Source organism: Chlorocebus sabaeus, chromosome 21 (genome assembly GCF_047675955.1).
Source record: "Chlorocebus sabaeus isolate Y175 chromosome 21, mChlSab1.0.hap1, whole genome shotgun sequence".
NCBI classification, from domain to species: Eukaryota; Metazoa; Chordata; class Mammalia; order Primates; family Cercopithecidae; genus Chlorocebus; species Chlorocebus sabaeus.
The window spans coordinates 127,503,414-127,518,430 of record NC_132924.1 but is presented as its reverse complement, the minus strand read 5'-3'; the positions used below and the strand labels follow the sequence as shown (position 1 = coordinate 127,518,430).

The 15,017-nt window shown below is 50.9% G+C and overlaps 1 protein-coding gene across 4 annotated transcripts in view; it reads right to left on the bottom strand.

Moving 5' to 3' along the window:
* DPP6 (dipeptidyl peptidase like 6) overlaps positions 1-15,017 on the bottom strand; it is a 1,156,796-nt gene that overhangs the window by 24,364 nt on the left and 1,117,415 nt on the right. For all 4 annotated transcript variants that reach the window (XM_073009533.1, XM_073009535.1, XM_073009532.1 and 1 more), the window contains exon 17: positions 12,550-12,597. In XM_073009533.1, the coding sequence (XP_072865634.1) occupies positions 12,550-12,597 (48 nt within the window). The remainder of the gene's footprint in view (positions 1-12,549; positions 12,598-15,017) is intronic.

Here is a 15,017-nt window from a genome sequence, read left to right as displayed (position 1 = left end):
AAAGTTTAGGTCATTTTCCTGGCTGCAAATCCTTCTCCCTAACCCCTGCCAAGGTATCCGTGTTCAGTCCCATCCCAGGGACAAAACGCACTAGTTTTGAGTACCCTGGGTAGATGGGTTTGTGGAAAATCAATTCATTTCTTGGAAATTAAGAATCTTTAGATGGTAACGTGTCTGGGTTTCCACCCAAGTCTTTCTCCTTGTTCCCATGTGGCCCCAGGAAACTAAACAGGACTGAGAGGTCCTCCTGAGTGTCTCAGGAAGCTGCAAAAGTCCCCCAGGCTCAGACCTCTCGAATGGCAAGAGTTGGAAAAACCGAGGCCGGACTGTCAACCAGTGTTTCCCACACGGCACAGACCTGAGAACCCAAAGCAAACTGCATTACGTTGATGGGAAAATTTCTGATGTTTAGAAGACTAATGATGTGCCTAAGTTAATTCACTGGACTCTGGGACTATGAGGCAATCCATCCATACTCTCCAAACTCCAGCTGATTGGAGGAGACCAGTGCCTGGATCTCATGAGGTCATCTCGACGCTTCAGCTGTAACCCTTGGAGAACCTGTGATCTTTGCTGCTCTGCCTGCTGACATGATCATCCCAGGTGGAAAACAGGTGAGGAACTTGGGGTGTGCAAATGTGGGTCAAATGATAGAAGTGACAACCCATGTAAGTCAGGGGAACTGGCAGGAGCAAAGGTAGAAAGACCTTCTACCAACGCGAACAGAGATGGGCTTCTTGCTACCAGTTAGCTTCTGCTTCTGGGTCCCAGAAAGGGCTTCAGCTGGGGGGTCTGCTGGTGGCAAGAGCCTGTCTGAATGACTAAATCTCAAAATGAGAGAAAAGGCGGACAGACCCTCTCACAGTTGGTTAAAGGTCTTGTCTCCGTATGTACGCATGTGAATTTGATGTTTCAGGTGTCACCGTGCGATCTCAAATACTGATCACGAAGGCGAAAGTTAAACTCAGGGAGCAATGTTGTTCTGCTGCCCTCTGAGTCAAGCTGGCCTAGAGCTAACGGGAACACAGGCTGGCCACCAAACACCCGTTACCAGTTTCTGGATCTGAGAGTTCTGGCTTCCTGTGGGAACACACCACGTTCTGATCGCTCACGAACTGCACAGGTTGCACGTGAATACCTCGTTCCTCTCTATTGAAATCCCACCCTTCACAGGAAAGCACCAAAGCAACAGACTATTAAATTTAGTTAAATATTAGATTTCTCATTTAATGATTGCCCACACAACTGGTTTTATCAGCAGAGAGCTGACTGTCCCACAGGGGACTTGAGTTAAGCCATTTTATTTGTTCCCATAATTGCATTCAAAGAGGGCAGGAGCTCAGCAGAGAAATAAGAAAAGATTGGCATATTCCCTGAAGGACTCTTCTTTTGACTTCAGGGCAGTGGGGACCTCCAGTCTGGAGCATACAAATGGCCACTCCTTAATTAAATGTGAGCCCCCTCTAATATTTGGTGGAATTAGCTATTATCAGATCTGGACACCGTGAGACCGCAGAGACTCATGCCTGCTCACGAGGCTGCTTCCCTCGCTGCGCCCCGTGGGCAGGTCGTGGTGTAGCTGTGCACTGTTGCAAGACATGCTTCCAAGTGGCCCAGCAGGTTCAGGGGATTGGTGGAATCACCACTGTGCTAAATTTTGGAAAATTGGTGACCAGATCCAATGAAAACCAATAGGCAACGGATCTAAAAGAGGAGGAGAGCAGCCCCTTCCCTTTCTCACATTTCCACAAGAAGTAAAACTGCAGGATGCTGTCTGCACGCGGAGGCTTAGGCAGAAGTCTCTCCGGCATCTCCCTGTTGCCTTGGCCTGACTTCCCCTGCCTGGGTTTTCTGTGCCTTTCTAGTCCAGGCCTCTTCTGCCCTATTTCTGCTCACTCCTCACGTGCGCCTTCCCCTGCGGCCATCAGTAAGACCCCTCTCTGCCCCGCCTCGCCCCTCCCTGTGCTCTTGCGGCTGCCAGCTGCTCACCCCAGGGTTGCGCCATCAGTCACATTCGAAGACAGATTCAGGCCCAGAGCCCGCATGACTGCTCTTTAAACTTACTCACCTTCACTGGATATCTCTTTTCTTTGAGCTCCATTTTTGTTTTTTGAGACAGGGTCTTGCACCCAGGTTGGAGTGCAGTGGTAAAATCATAACTCACTGCAGCCTCGAACTCCTGGGCTCAAGCAATCCTCCCACCTTGGCCTCCCGAGTGGCTGGAACTACAGGCATACACCACCATACCCGGCTGAATTTTGTAATTTTTGCAGAGGTAGGGTCTCACTATGTTGCCCAGGCTAATCTCAAACTCCTGGACTCAAGAGATCTTCCTCGCTGGGTGCAGTGGCTCACACTTGTAATCCCAACTCCATCTCTATAAAATATGAAAATACAAAAATCCAGGCATGGTGGCACACACCTGTGGTCCCAGTTACTCAGGAGGCTGAAGTGGGAGGACAGCTTGAGCCCTGGAGGTCGAGGCTGCAGTGGGAGGATGGCTTGAGCCATGATTGCACTGTTGCCCTGGAGCCTAGGTGACAGAGCAAGACACCATCTCAAAAAAAAAAAAAAAAACAAAAACAAAAACAAAATATTTCCATGAAAGGATTGTAGAATCTTGGGGCCAAGATGCTAAATATTACATTTCTTAAAATCATATTGTCCTTCCTTCCACATATACATGCAGTGATCAACAGAGACATGCTTTATGAACAAAATACAAGAGACAAAGGAAAGGGTTCGGGTGCGGTGGCTCACGTCTGTAATCCCAATGCTTCGGGAGGCCAAGGCAGGAGGATCGCTTGAGTCCAGGAGTCTGAGGCCAGCCTGGGCAACATAGGGAGAACTGGTCTCTTCAAAGGAAAATGTAAAAATTAGCCAGGCATGGTGATGCATGCCTGTAGTCCCAGCTACTCGTGGGACTGAGGTGAGAGGATTGCTTGAGCCCAGGAGGTCAAAAAAGAAAAAGAGCTCCTCCCACCTTGGTCTCCCAAAATATTGGGATTACAGATGTGAGCCACAGCACCCAGCCTCTTTTCTCTGAACTCCAAATGTTGAGTTGTGAGAGTCAGTGTGACACAGTTTGGGCAACTGTTGTGCTTTTTGCCATATCTTTTTTCCTCCAGTCAGATTTTAAGCAACTTGAGGGCAGGGTCCCAGTAGGTGGCATTTATTTTTGGTCCTTCTAGCATTACACTAGGCCCCTGGCAGGTGTTCAATGCCAGAGGAGTCGTGCATTGAGTGGACTCGTGTGTGTGTCTCCCAGTCCACAGATGAGTGGGTGCAGTGGCTGGCACAGTGCCCAACCTGGAGGTGCTCCTTGAAGCACTGAGAGCTGCTGGGTGGCAGTGAAGCCCAGCTCTCCTCCCGCATTAGGTAGTAGAGAGGAAGAAGCACCTGTAGACATCCTGCAGGGTGTGCAGCTCCGAGCGGGGCTTGCTTTCCACTCTGTATTAGCCAAATGCCAGCTCGCCCACCCAAGATGCTGGACTGAAGACTAACACGTTCCGACAGCAAATCTGCAAACACTCCACTCGCCAGGACAGCTGCTCACGTGTGCACCCCTGTGGGTCCAGAAGATTTCAAGCACAGACACATGGTGGGATTCGGGAGACCAGTTCCCAGGCTCTCCGCATTCATAGGTGCCTACTGGCAAATGTGCTGAGAATGGACATGCCTGATTCGCTCCAAGGAGCTGCTCCTTTCCTGTGCCTTTTTCATCATGGCCTTACACAGGCGTCTCGAGGGCAAGGAAGGCCTTGGAGCCCCCTCATCTGTCCCTGGGGCATCCTGCACACAGGTGGGCCCCACATGAAGGATGAGGGACCACCGAGGCTGAGTTCACTAAGAGAATCCCACCGGGCCCAGTAATGGGTAAGAGCCCCCAGCAACGTGGTCGGCTTGTCATCCTTTGATTTTAACAAAACCGAAGGGGAATCTCACTGAGCTAAAAATCGATAGATCATTAAAAATAATCCTTAATGACAGAGAATGGATGGGCCACAATGTTTTGGCATATAGGTCAGGAGTTCAGAGAAAATGGCGCTGCTATAACAAGACTCCTCTCTGTCAATTTATTTATTTACATGAACACATTTTCAGAGATTCTACAGAAACAAAAAGAAGCAACCACCAAAAGCAGGGACAGAACCACGAACGCACACGTTTCTGACAAGGTCTTCTCTGGAAATGAGTCAGGTGCGCTCATGAGCTGAGTGAAAAACCACCACACCCAGCTCGCTAAGAGATGCATTTCAGGGCAATCATAACGTTTTATGTCCAACAATTATCAAAGTATGTAAAGTATCCTAATTGCTTGATGTGAACAAGTGATAATTAGGATGATAATTCCATCCAACAAGCAATGATTATGGCCTTATGGTCACTGGAAATTCAAAAGAAAAAACCTTTACAAGATTTCCAAGATTAAATGACATTAGGACAGAATTCTGGGGTGATGGGCCAACAAATGGAATGTAAATATCAGCTCGAGGAGGAAAAGGAAGGATGTAAAGCTAAGAAGAACTTGTTCCAGAAACATTTAATTGGGCGGTGGTAGGTATCAAATTGCCACAATACTTAGATATCACAGGATTATGTAATTTATTTTAAAGTAAAATACAATATGCTAAAAACTTATTCTGTATAGTTTTGAATTAATGAGAAAAACTTTAGGTGACAACTTAAAAATATGTATGGGATACATGATTTCTCAAAAATTCTCTTAGGGATTTCATGAGCAAAACTACTTGAGGACTGAGGGCCCGGTTTCCTCTGTCTTGGCCTGACTTGGCAAGGTCCCCTCACATAAAGGCCACTTTATAATGAGACTTGCTTTGGCAACCAAATTGCTCCTTAAAATATTTGAAAGCTGTGGGTCTTAAGTACAAAGTTGTCCGACGCAGCTGTGTTAAGACATCGGGCTGAAGTTAGGCATCAGGCTGCTTTCGAAATGACAGGCTTTCTTCTTCTTCTTTTTTTTGTTTTTTAACATTTACTTTCCTTTATCTTTTTACATTTTTAGTCCTTTTGGTTCTGCCCCATATGATCTGTAGGAAAGAGCTGGCTTTTACCTCCAGGTCTGAAACGGGTTTGTGCACTTGCTGGACGGCCCCAGCCTCGGTGGTGTCTCCATGGCTGTGATGGGGCAGCTACCCGCTGTGACCCGGCCGCTGTTTCTGAGAGCCAGAGCTCTGCCCAGCTGGCCTGCAGGGTGAGAGGCATGAGGACCTACTCTCCAGACACCCACCCAGTCACCTGCTGCTGCACCCAAGGAGGCAGCAGAGCTGTTCCTTCTTCTTCTTCTTCTTCTTTATTTTTTTGAGACGGAGTCTCACTCACTCTGTCGCCCAGGCTGGAGTGCTGTGGTGCAATCTCGGCTCACTGCAAGCTCTGCCTCCCGGGCTCACGCCATTCTCCTGCCTCAGCCTCCCAAGTAGCTGGGACTACAGGCGCCCGCCACCACGCCCGGCTAATTTTTTTTTTTTGTAGTTTTAGTAGAGACAAGGTTTCACCGTGTTAGCCAGGATGGTCTCGATTTCCTGACCTCATGATCCACCCGCCTCGGCCTCCCAAAGTGCTGGAATTATACATGTGAGCCACCGCACCCGGCCAGGGCTGTTTCTTCTTTGTTAGGACTAGACAAGACCCAGGTTTTAAGGGCCACAGGCTGTAGGATTCTGCACGATGCTTCGCCATCCTTGGCAAGTGCCACACCTCCCCAGACTGGATTGAGATGGCAGCTCTTCGGGCCCTTTCCAGTTGCATTTCTCCCTGCAGGTCCTGCAGAGGCAGCCCCTCATTGCAGCCCCTCATTGCAGCCCCTCATTGCAGCCCCTCATTGCAGCCCCTCATTGGAGGCCCCGGAGCTGGTCCAGACTGTCATCCTCTCCACCACGGACCCCAGCAGCCCTCCCGTCTGCAACCTCGGGCCCTTCCAGCCATTCGCTGCACGGCGACCAGAAGCTTTTAGAGAGGGACGTCTGACAGGGCTCCTCCTGGGACCTGCAGGATGGCAGGCAAACTCCTTGGCATGTAGTGTGCCAGTGACGCGTGGGCCTCTGGAATGCCATGCTCCTGGCGTCTCCCCATGTGTGGGCGCTTCATGGAAGGGGAGCTGTGGGCACAGCCTCGACAGTCTAGGAGGGGGTCCCTCAGGGAGAAGGTGGGGCAGGGGCAGGGGTGCTCCCAGCAGCACGTGTGCAAGAACAGAGACTGGAAGCCTACTGCATCCGGCGCTGCTTCATGGACCCACCTGGGCACCACCAGTGGTAGGGGCTGGTTTTGCTTTCTTATAAAAACCCAAATGAAGAGAGCAGGAGGGAGAGAAACCTAACTTTTGATGCCATAAAGGAGTGGGAACCAGGCTGCCTAGTGATCCCAAGCTCCCACACGCGCTTGCGGGACGCCGTGGGGTGCTGTCAGCCAGCGCAGCCAGCTTCAACCCCGCCACACGCACGCTTTCTCTGCATGGCTGTGGGGCTGCACTGCAAGCCACACGGCGATTCCGACTCCCACACGTGGAGTTGGCATCCCCGTCTCTAAGTGGACCTGCCTTTCATATTTACATTAAAGCCCGCACCGTATTCACTATGATTTTGTTGGTTTTTTTTATCCCAATACCTAAGTTGTTTGAATATCCAGGCACCAAATGAGTATAGGTTGGTCCCAACCATAATTACCTTCTTAAGGAAACAGCTTTTAAATAATTCAGAGTCACATCTGTGAACACCCTGCAGGCTCTGTTTGTAGATAAGATTTTCTAAAGAGGAAAAAAGTCAGATAGTCCCAGGGTGGTTTTGGGGTCAGTGGGGGAGAGGAGGAGAAAGGACAAAGAATTCTGAAACAGTAATTTTAAATTTCATAGCAGGGCTGGAAGAGGATAGTGTGATGAAGTCGGGTCCCAGCCTGCCAGAGCCCCCCTTGCCAGCTGATGCCCAGCGCCGAGGCTTTGCGCCCTAACTCGGCTGCCACACCTCGGCTGCCAGTCATAGTGTCACACAGCGGCTCAGGAGCCAGCTCTCTGAGACCTCCTGCCTTTCCCCCCCAGCTGTAGGCCACGGGCCCCGCTTTCCTGGCTCAGCCCCACAGGGCGGGTTGGAAGCACTGCTGCTTTGCACACTGTTCACTACAGGCGTGAGCTGCAAATGCCCGTGCTGGCATGGCCTCACCAGGGCTGATCTCAACTGGGGTGATTTTTTGACCAGCAGCTCAGTGGTCACAGAGGCTGCTGCTCTGAGCACGCTTCCCAGGTGGCAGCGACGTGAAGGCCAGGAGATCCTGGGTCTTGGGGTCTGGGGCTGCCTTTCGCCCTTTGTCAGACATCTGGTATCAGCCCCCGGCCCATAGTCAAGAGCGCCTGCTTGGAAGTCAGATAAGACAAGAGTCTAGGCCTTGCCCTGAAGTTTGCTGTGGATCTCGGATGAATGATTGAACCTAATAGGGTTGGTACAAGGAAGGGGCTGGTGCTGTGCGGAGAGCCCAGAACTGCTGCTACGATTACATTCAAAAGAGAATAATGAATGGCCAGCCAAGGGCTGCTGCCTGGGGGGCTAAGAGGCTGGCATTGGAGGGTGAAGTTCAAGGGCTGAGCTCTCCCAGTGCATGGAGTATGACCCCAGCCTGTGCATGGAGGCTGAGCTGCTGCAGGAAGCAGAGCCCTTAATTCCACGGGGCCCCCCACTGGTTTAAGAGCCATCAGGGCCTGAGGAGCATCTCTTCCCTGCGACATGGAAGGCTTCTCAGAGCAGGAGACGGTGCCGTGTTGCACGCTCACCCCAGAGCTGGCTTGGATGGGCCCTGGGGGTGGTGTACAGGCGGAGAAGGTGCTGAGAACGAGCTGCAGGTGTGACTGCTTCCGCCTCCCCAGACTCATCTCAATGGGAGTGCAGGCCAGGCATCGCTCTGGATTTGCAGTTGTCCTTCAGACTGCATGAAGGCAGGTGGCTGAGCAGCGCTGTGCAATGACCATCTGTCTGGAAGAACAGGCTCTGTTGGAGCCTCACTGCTTGGGTCCGAGATGCAACTCCACCGCTTTTGCCTCCTCGCTGTGTGTATGTGGCCCAATCACCTAAGCTGCTGTGCCTCAGCTTCCTTAGCTGACAAGTGGGGATGATAGCAGTTCCCGCCTCACAGGCTGTTGTGAGGATGAAATGAGCTAAAGTATGTAAAGTATTTGCCACAGCACCCATCCCAGAGCAAGTGCTTGATAAATGCTGGCTGGGGCCACTATTGTTACTACCACGGTTCCTGTCACCTCTAGCCTTACTCTGGCCCCCTGATCAGAACACGGTTGTCTGAGATGTTCAGGATGGAGCATCAAATGGAACAAGTACAAGTGGTGTGGGGTTCTGCAGAATCCTAATGATGCAGAACCGCGAGCCGGCTGAGTGTTTGGATGAAACAGGCATCTGCAGGGATGGGTAATTTACTGCTCGCCTTTGTGTTGCTCCTGGAAGTCTTCCAGCGGCCTTTTCAGTCGTAAAAGAGGACAACTGATCTCAAGCTTACCTGAGGCCCAAAGGCTGGTGTGTGAAGTGCTGGCCTGACAATGGCTTTGTTGCCTGCCTGAGATGCGCATCCACCTGCAAACCTCGTGCTGTGGACCCTGCATCTACTACGGAGGCCATGAGGAGCCTCTGATGTGGTCCAACCACACCACGAACAAGATGCTGCTGGAACTGGGGGCCTGGAAGCACCAGGCACCTGCCTCCTCACCCAGGATGCATCAGTTTGACAGACAAAATGAAAGCTCAGTGCATTTCGTTTGGGGAGGATGCAGCTGGGTTGGAGATGGGTTGTGAAGCACCGCAAGAGGACATCAGACCTGTCAAAAGGTAAACACACTGAAGAAGCCCCACACGCCTCCCACGGCAAACACCCATAGGTTAGAACTCAGGGCTGGGTTTGGCACTTTACCAGGGCCTGCCATGCTTGGCTCTTATTTCCCAGGTGGACCCGAAGCCATTCATGCAGCTACGATGTACCAACCCTCAGGGACTGCCATGCAAGGATGGGATTTCAGGCAGTTTTATCCAGGCACAGGGAAAAAGCAGGTGTTCAGGAACATGGAGCCCCTCAAACCATGAAGTCTGCATGTAACATAGACCCTGAGCAAGATGGGGCCCCTACTGTCCTCCCGGGGATGGGAATGACAATCACCTCAGCCACATTTAATCTTTTCTTTTTGTTTTCCAAGTTAAAATGGCAGCTTAAGTCACCATCCTGAAAGAGCTTGAACTATTTTGACAGCCAGAAATACAGAAACAGGCTAGGACGGGATGAAATATTCCTAGAGTTTGAATTAGGCTCCAGGAAACCCAGAGTCAAATACTGCTATATAAATAGGCTTGTAAAATACACGTGACCAAAATAATTCTAAACGCCGTCCAGTTTCCAATTAGTCAGCACTTTGCTGAGGTCAAGCGCAATGGTGTTACCTTCAGGTTCACTGTTAAATTTCACACAGAGAAGAAGGGAGTACAGGCATGCAACACCAGCCCCATCCTGTGTGCATGGTGTTTTTTATTTCTTAAGCCACTGGGTCCTATCTCTTTGCTTCCAGGAGTCGCAGTCACCAAAGTGACAGCTCAACTGCAAACAGTGAAATGCTTCCTAAAAAATTCCCATCTATGCAGCTCTGCGATGGATGTGGATGGCAACCTAGGGCCTATGGTCTGTCAATATTGATTGTATTGATTGGTTAATGCAGTAGCCAATCCCACAGAAGAAAAGAAGTGGTTGTTTGGTTTTCCAGCAGGAGTTAACAAAATTTCCCGGATCTTTGAGCACATTAGCGTGTTGTACTTGCTGGAAGACATTTGGTCATTTCTTACTGGGACTCTCTTCCAAAGAATTGCACCTCAGCCCGCCTATATATTACCTTATTCTTATAAATGGAATAAATGAAACATTTTCTCAATGATGTCACACACGTCTAAGATATAGGCCGGCTTCATTTTCATTCACACATGAACCTTGGAAACTGTGTTGACTTGATCCAGCACCGTGGGAGCTATTAGGAGCCCCAAGGACTGACCACATCCAGGCTGGAAGTGGCTTAGAAGTCAAAATGCATGTCCCAAAAGTAGGGACTATATTAACCTTTGAACTTGAATAGATTCATAATAGCTTCCCCCAAAGAAGTAGAAAGCATTTAAGGGAATGACTTTTGTAAGAAGAGCCATATACTATATCATATTTTTCAAAGCCAAAAAATACTTTTGTGTTTTTTGTTAGACCACAGATTAGAAAAAGCATTTAAATTTGAAATAATTATAGATTCCTAGGAAGTTGCACAAATAGTACATAGAGTCCTATGTCCCCACTTCCAGGGTCCCCAGTGGTGGCATCTCACAGAACCATCGGGTAACAGCCAACCCGGGAGGCTGCAATGCTGTGAGCTACATTGGACACCTCATCTAATTTCTACCAGATCATCAATTTTTTAAGAAGGGGAAAACCTCACAAATATCAGAAAAGTGTCCACGGACTCTAAATTTTATCAAATACTCAACATGAAAGCACACATTTTCTTAAGGAAAAAAAAGATGTCATAGTTGAGGCTCTGTGCAACACCTGTATTTTTTCAGGGAAAATTCCGCCTGAAGAGGGTCTAGCACGGGTATTTTAAACGTTCACTGTCATGCTGGAGTACGTCTGTCAGACTCCACCGACCCCAGGCCTCGGTGGAAGTTCTAGCTCAGCCTCTGTGGCCTCCTGGAGGGCTCTTCATAGACACGTGCCCGTTAGAGTGGGCAGAGGGTGTGTGGATGCAGTGGGGAGGTGGGAGACCCAGGCAATCGCTCCCAAAATCCTTCTGGGGATACTGCCCCCATTGCACAAATGGCCCAGATTCCCAAACCTTGCAGGTGAGACTGGAAAGGGGCCGGGGGCAGGTGAACCTCTTTGCTGGGGAAACCAGCCCCTCCTCTGGGGAGGAAGACAGGAAGGCCATCCTGATTCTTCTCAGCACTGGGTCCCTCCAACGGCCATTCTGAGTGTTTTTGTGTATACATTCTGACATCCACTTTATGGCTTTTTTTGGGGAGGGGGGGGCTTTAAAATCTATTCATTTATTGCTGGTTTTATGATTACTTATGCTTTGGTTTTGAATTTCTAATGATGATTTGATAGCTTGGCAGATGACCATCATTATTGGCTAAGTGCTGTCTCTTTACACAAATCTATTTTGTCCGCTTTGGAACACTTGAACCACTTCACGGTGTCTAAACATATGTTTGGAGTTCTCCTTTCCAACATGCCCACCTCCTCCCCAGTTCTCCTGGAGCTTAAAGTACCGTCACAGAGAGAGGGATCAGGGAGCTGCTGACGCTCGATGGTCACTGGAGACGCGGAGTCACCTCTGTCTCCAGACCTAGGGGAACTGCGGACCCTGGCCATGAGGTTTGCCCTCCTGCCAGGGAAGGGGGCTCCCGGATGTGGAAGGGAGTGGGAGGGACTCGGGGGAAGGAAGACACAGGCTGCTTTGGGTTAGACAGAGGGAGGGCTGGAAAGGGAGGGACCGAGGGCAAGTTCTCTTTGCTTCTCAGCTGTGCTGTGTGTCTGCCTCCCACTGCACACAGCATACATCCCTCGCATGAACATGGATGTGCCCATGGCGACCTGCGTGGGGTCCCTCTGAGCAAACACATGCCACCTCAAGAGACCCTGGGAGGTCTTACAAAGACTCTGTTCTTGACCAAACTTGAGTGAGGCTCCTCTGAGTCCTCTTCTTGACCAGGCTTCAACCTTGATCCTATCCTGTCTTTGGCCTGCATTGCCCAGCTTTTGCAAGAAGTCCCTGCCCCTGATATCTGATCACCCTCCATAACTGAGCAAGTTCCTCATCCTCCACCTTTGAGCCTAAGTCCTTGTCCTGCCTTCAGCAAGGATCTTGTGAGATCAGCTTAGCAAAAATCCCCTCCCACCGATGCCTTCTCTTAGCAGTTGTCCATCCACGGACCCCTCTCTCTGCTCGTTGGCCATAATAAACCCCCACTGGATCTTGCCGTATTTGAAGTTGAGCCTGAATCTCCCTCCCCTTTCACAACAGTCCTGAAAAAGCCTTCCCTACCATTTTACAAAAGGCAGAATCAGTTTTTCTCTGACATCCTGTGCAGCATGGATGCAGAGACCCTCCATGCCATGAAGCCCCCAGACCCACAAACACAGATAAGCCTCCATGCGCCCCTCAAGTCTTGGTGCCACATGGCAGGTTCTCAGTGGGGATGGACTCATGTCAGGCTACAAAGCCTTTCGAGCTGGCTGTTCAGAGGATGTCAGGCTATGACCTGGGTGGCCCTGGAATGACCCTCCAGGCTCAGCACTTGTGAAGGGGTGTGGGGCCCTCTGATTGGGGTATGCAGACCCTGGCTTTCATCATATTTAGCTGATATTGGTGATCAGCATGGCCTACTCTGAACTTCTAGGACAGGACTCCTCCCTCTGTCTCTGAGTAGGAGAATGTGGGCCAGCTGATCTCATAGAGTGTTTTGCTTCCTTTCTCCTGAGTCTCAGGAAAATTTAAGGGAAAAAAAGAGCACTTACTTTTCTTATCTGTTGTGTTGTGCACCGTCACCATAGGAACACCAGGACCTGTGTTGGGCAGAGAATAGCCAGGAAGAAAACAAAGACGAAGCCATTAGTTTAGCTGACAACAGAAAAAGAAAACAAGTTTTCCTTATACTATGGAGATAGATGTACGGAGCCTGGAGAACCCGAATTCACAGAAGAGTAATCAATGATGGGATGGCAGAGGCCAGGCTGGCAGGGGGGCCAAGGCACAGCTCCCTACCTCTGCACCTGTGTTAATTACAACACACCCAACTCAAAGTCCATATTTTCAGATTATTGTAACGCCATAAAACATTCTATGAAGCATCACATTTGGTTTATATCCTCATAACCTCATTTTTTTACCACACAGACGCACATTCCAGGATGGCTTTAGGGGTTCTTATAAATTAATGAAGCCTCAGTGCTAAGTCTGCTGGCTCCCCCAGGAAGGATGTCACTCCATCCAGTAGGTCTCTCATAACACCTTGTACAAACTTATTCATGTAACAGGAATATTTTGAAAATGTCAAACTATATTTCAGTTTTCCCTTGAATCACTAGCTTGCAGCTTCCCAGCTGCAGGAATGTTGCAGCCCTGAGAAGTGAGAAGGAAGGTCCAGTTCAGGACCAAGTGGCCCCTGATCCATTTTCTCTGCAGGTGACTTCTTAATTCTTCTTAGCAAAAGGTGGGTCCGGAAAGAAAAAAAAAAGTCTCTGAATTATTTTCTATATCTTTTTGAAAACATATTAACAGGCAGGACTGGTGACTTTTCCAACCTTATTTTAGCCATTGTCCTCTGCACTCACCCGCTCCAGCTAGCTGGCCTTCCTGTAGGGCTGGAGGCATGTCAGGCCTTTTCCCACTGAGCCGCTTGTTCTCATTGCCTGAAATGCTCTGCCCCTAGACACTGCCATGGCCTTTCTCTTCATTCAAATCTCTACTCAAATGCCTTCTCCAACTGTCCCATCTAAAGGAACTCCCCTCCATGACCTTGTGGTCAGCCTCCATCCTCACGGCTTTCCTGATCTTTGTAGAACTTATTACCACACACTATGCTATCAGGGCCTTATAATATGTAATTATCAGTGTACTTGCTTGCTGTCCTTTTCTTCATCTATTGCACTAGGATGTAAGCTCTGAGAGAGTCAAAAACGGATCAGATTCACTGCTGTTATTTTCTGCATCGAGAAGGGTGTTTTGAATAGAGCTGGTGCTCGATTACATGTTTGTGGAGTGAATGCTGAATGAGGAAGCACAGAGCATACAGGAGAGGCAGGAGAGGGAGGAGAGGCAGGAGAAGCAGGAGAGGGAGGAGAGGCAGGAGAGGGAGGAGAGGGAGGAGAGGCAGGAGAGGGAGGAGAGGCAGGAGAGGCAGGAGAGGGAGGAGAGGCAGGAGAGGGAGGAGAGGGAGGAGAGGGAGGAGAGGCAGGAGAGGCAGGAGAGGGAGGAGAGGGAGGAGAGGCAGGAGAGGGAGGAGAGGCAGGAGAGGCAGGAGAGGGAGGAGAGGCAGGAGAGGGAGGAGAGGGAGGAGAGGGAGGAGAGGGAGGAGAGGCAGGAGAGGGAGGAGAGGCAGGAGAGGGAGGAGAGGGAGGAGAGGGAGGAGAGGGAGGAGAGGCAGGAGAGGCAGGAGAGGGAGGAGAGGCAGGAGAGGCAGGAGAGGCAGGAGAGGGAGGAGAGGCAGGAGAGGGAGGAGAGGGAGGAGAGGCAGGAGAGGGAGGAGAGGGAGGAGAGGCAGGAGAGGGAGGAGAGGCAGGAGAGGCAGGAGAGGCAGGAGAGGGAGGAGAGGCAGGAGAGGGAGGAGAGGGAGGAGAGGGAGGAGAGGGAGGAGAGGGAGGAGAGGCAGGAGAGGCAGGAGAGGGAGGAGAGGCAGGAGAGGCAGGAGAGGGAGGAGAGGCAGGAGAGGGAGGAGAGGGAGGAGAGGGAGGAGAGGGAGGAGAGGGAGGAGAGGCAGGAGAGGCAGGAGAGGGAGGAGAGGCAGGAGAGGCAGGAGAGGCAGGAGAGGGAGGAGAGGCAGGAGAGGGAGGAGAGGGAGGAGAGGGAGGAGAGGGAGGAGAGGGAGGAGAGGCAGGAGAGGCAGGAGAGGGAGGAGAGGCAGGAGAGGCAGGAGAGGCAGGAGAGGCAGGAGAGGGAGGAGAGGCAGGAGAGGACAGGGAGGAGAGGGAGGAGAGGCAGGAGAGGGAGGAGAGGCAGGAGAGGGAGGAGAGGGAGGAGAGGGAGGAGAGGGAGGAGAGGCAGGAGAGGGAGGAGAGGCAGGAGAGGCAGGAGAGGGAGGAGAGGCAGGAGAGGCAGGAGAGGGAGGAGAGGCAGGAGAGGCAGGAGAGGGAGGAGAGGCAGGAGAGGAGAGGGAGGAGAGGGAGGAGAGGCAGGAGAGGCAGGAGAGGGAGGAGAGGGAGGAGAGGCAGGAGAGGCAGGAGAGGAGAGGGAGGAGAGGCAGGAGAGGCAGGAGAGGCAGGAGAGG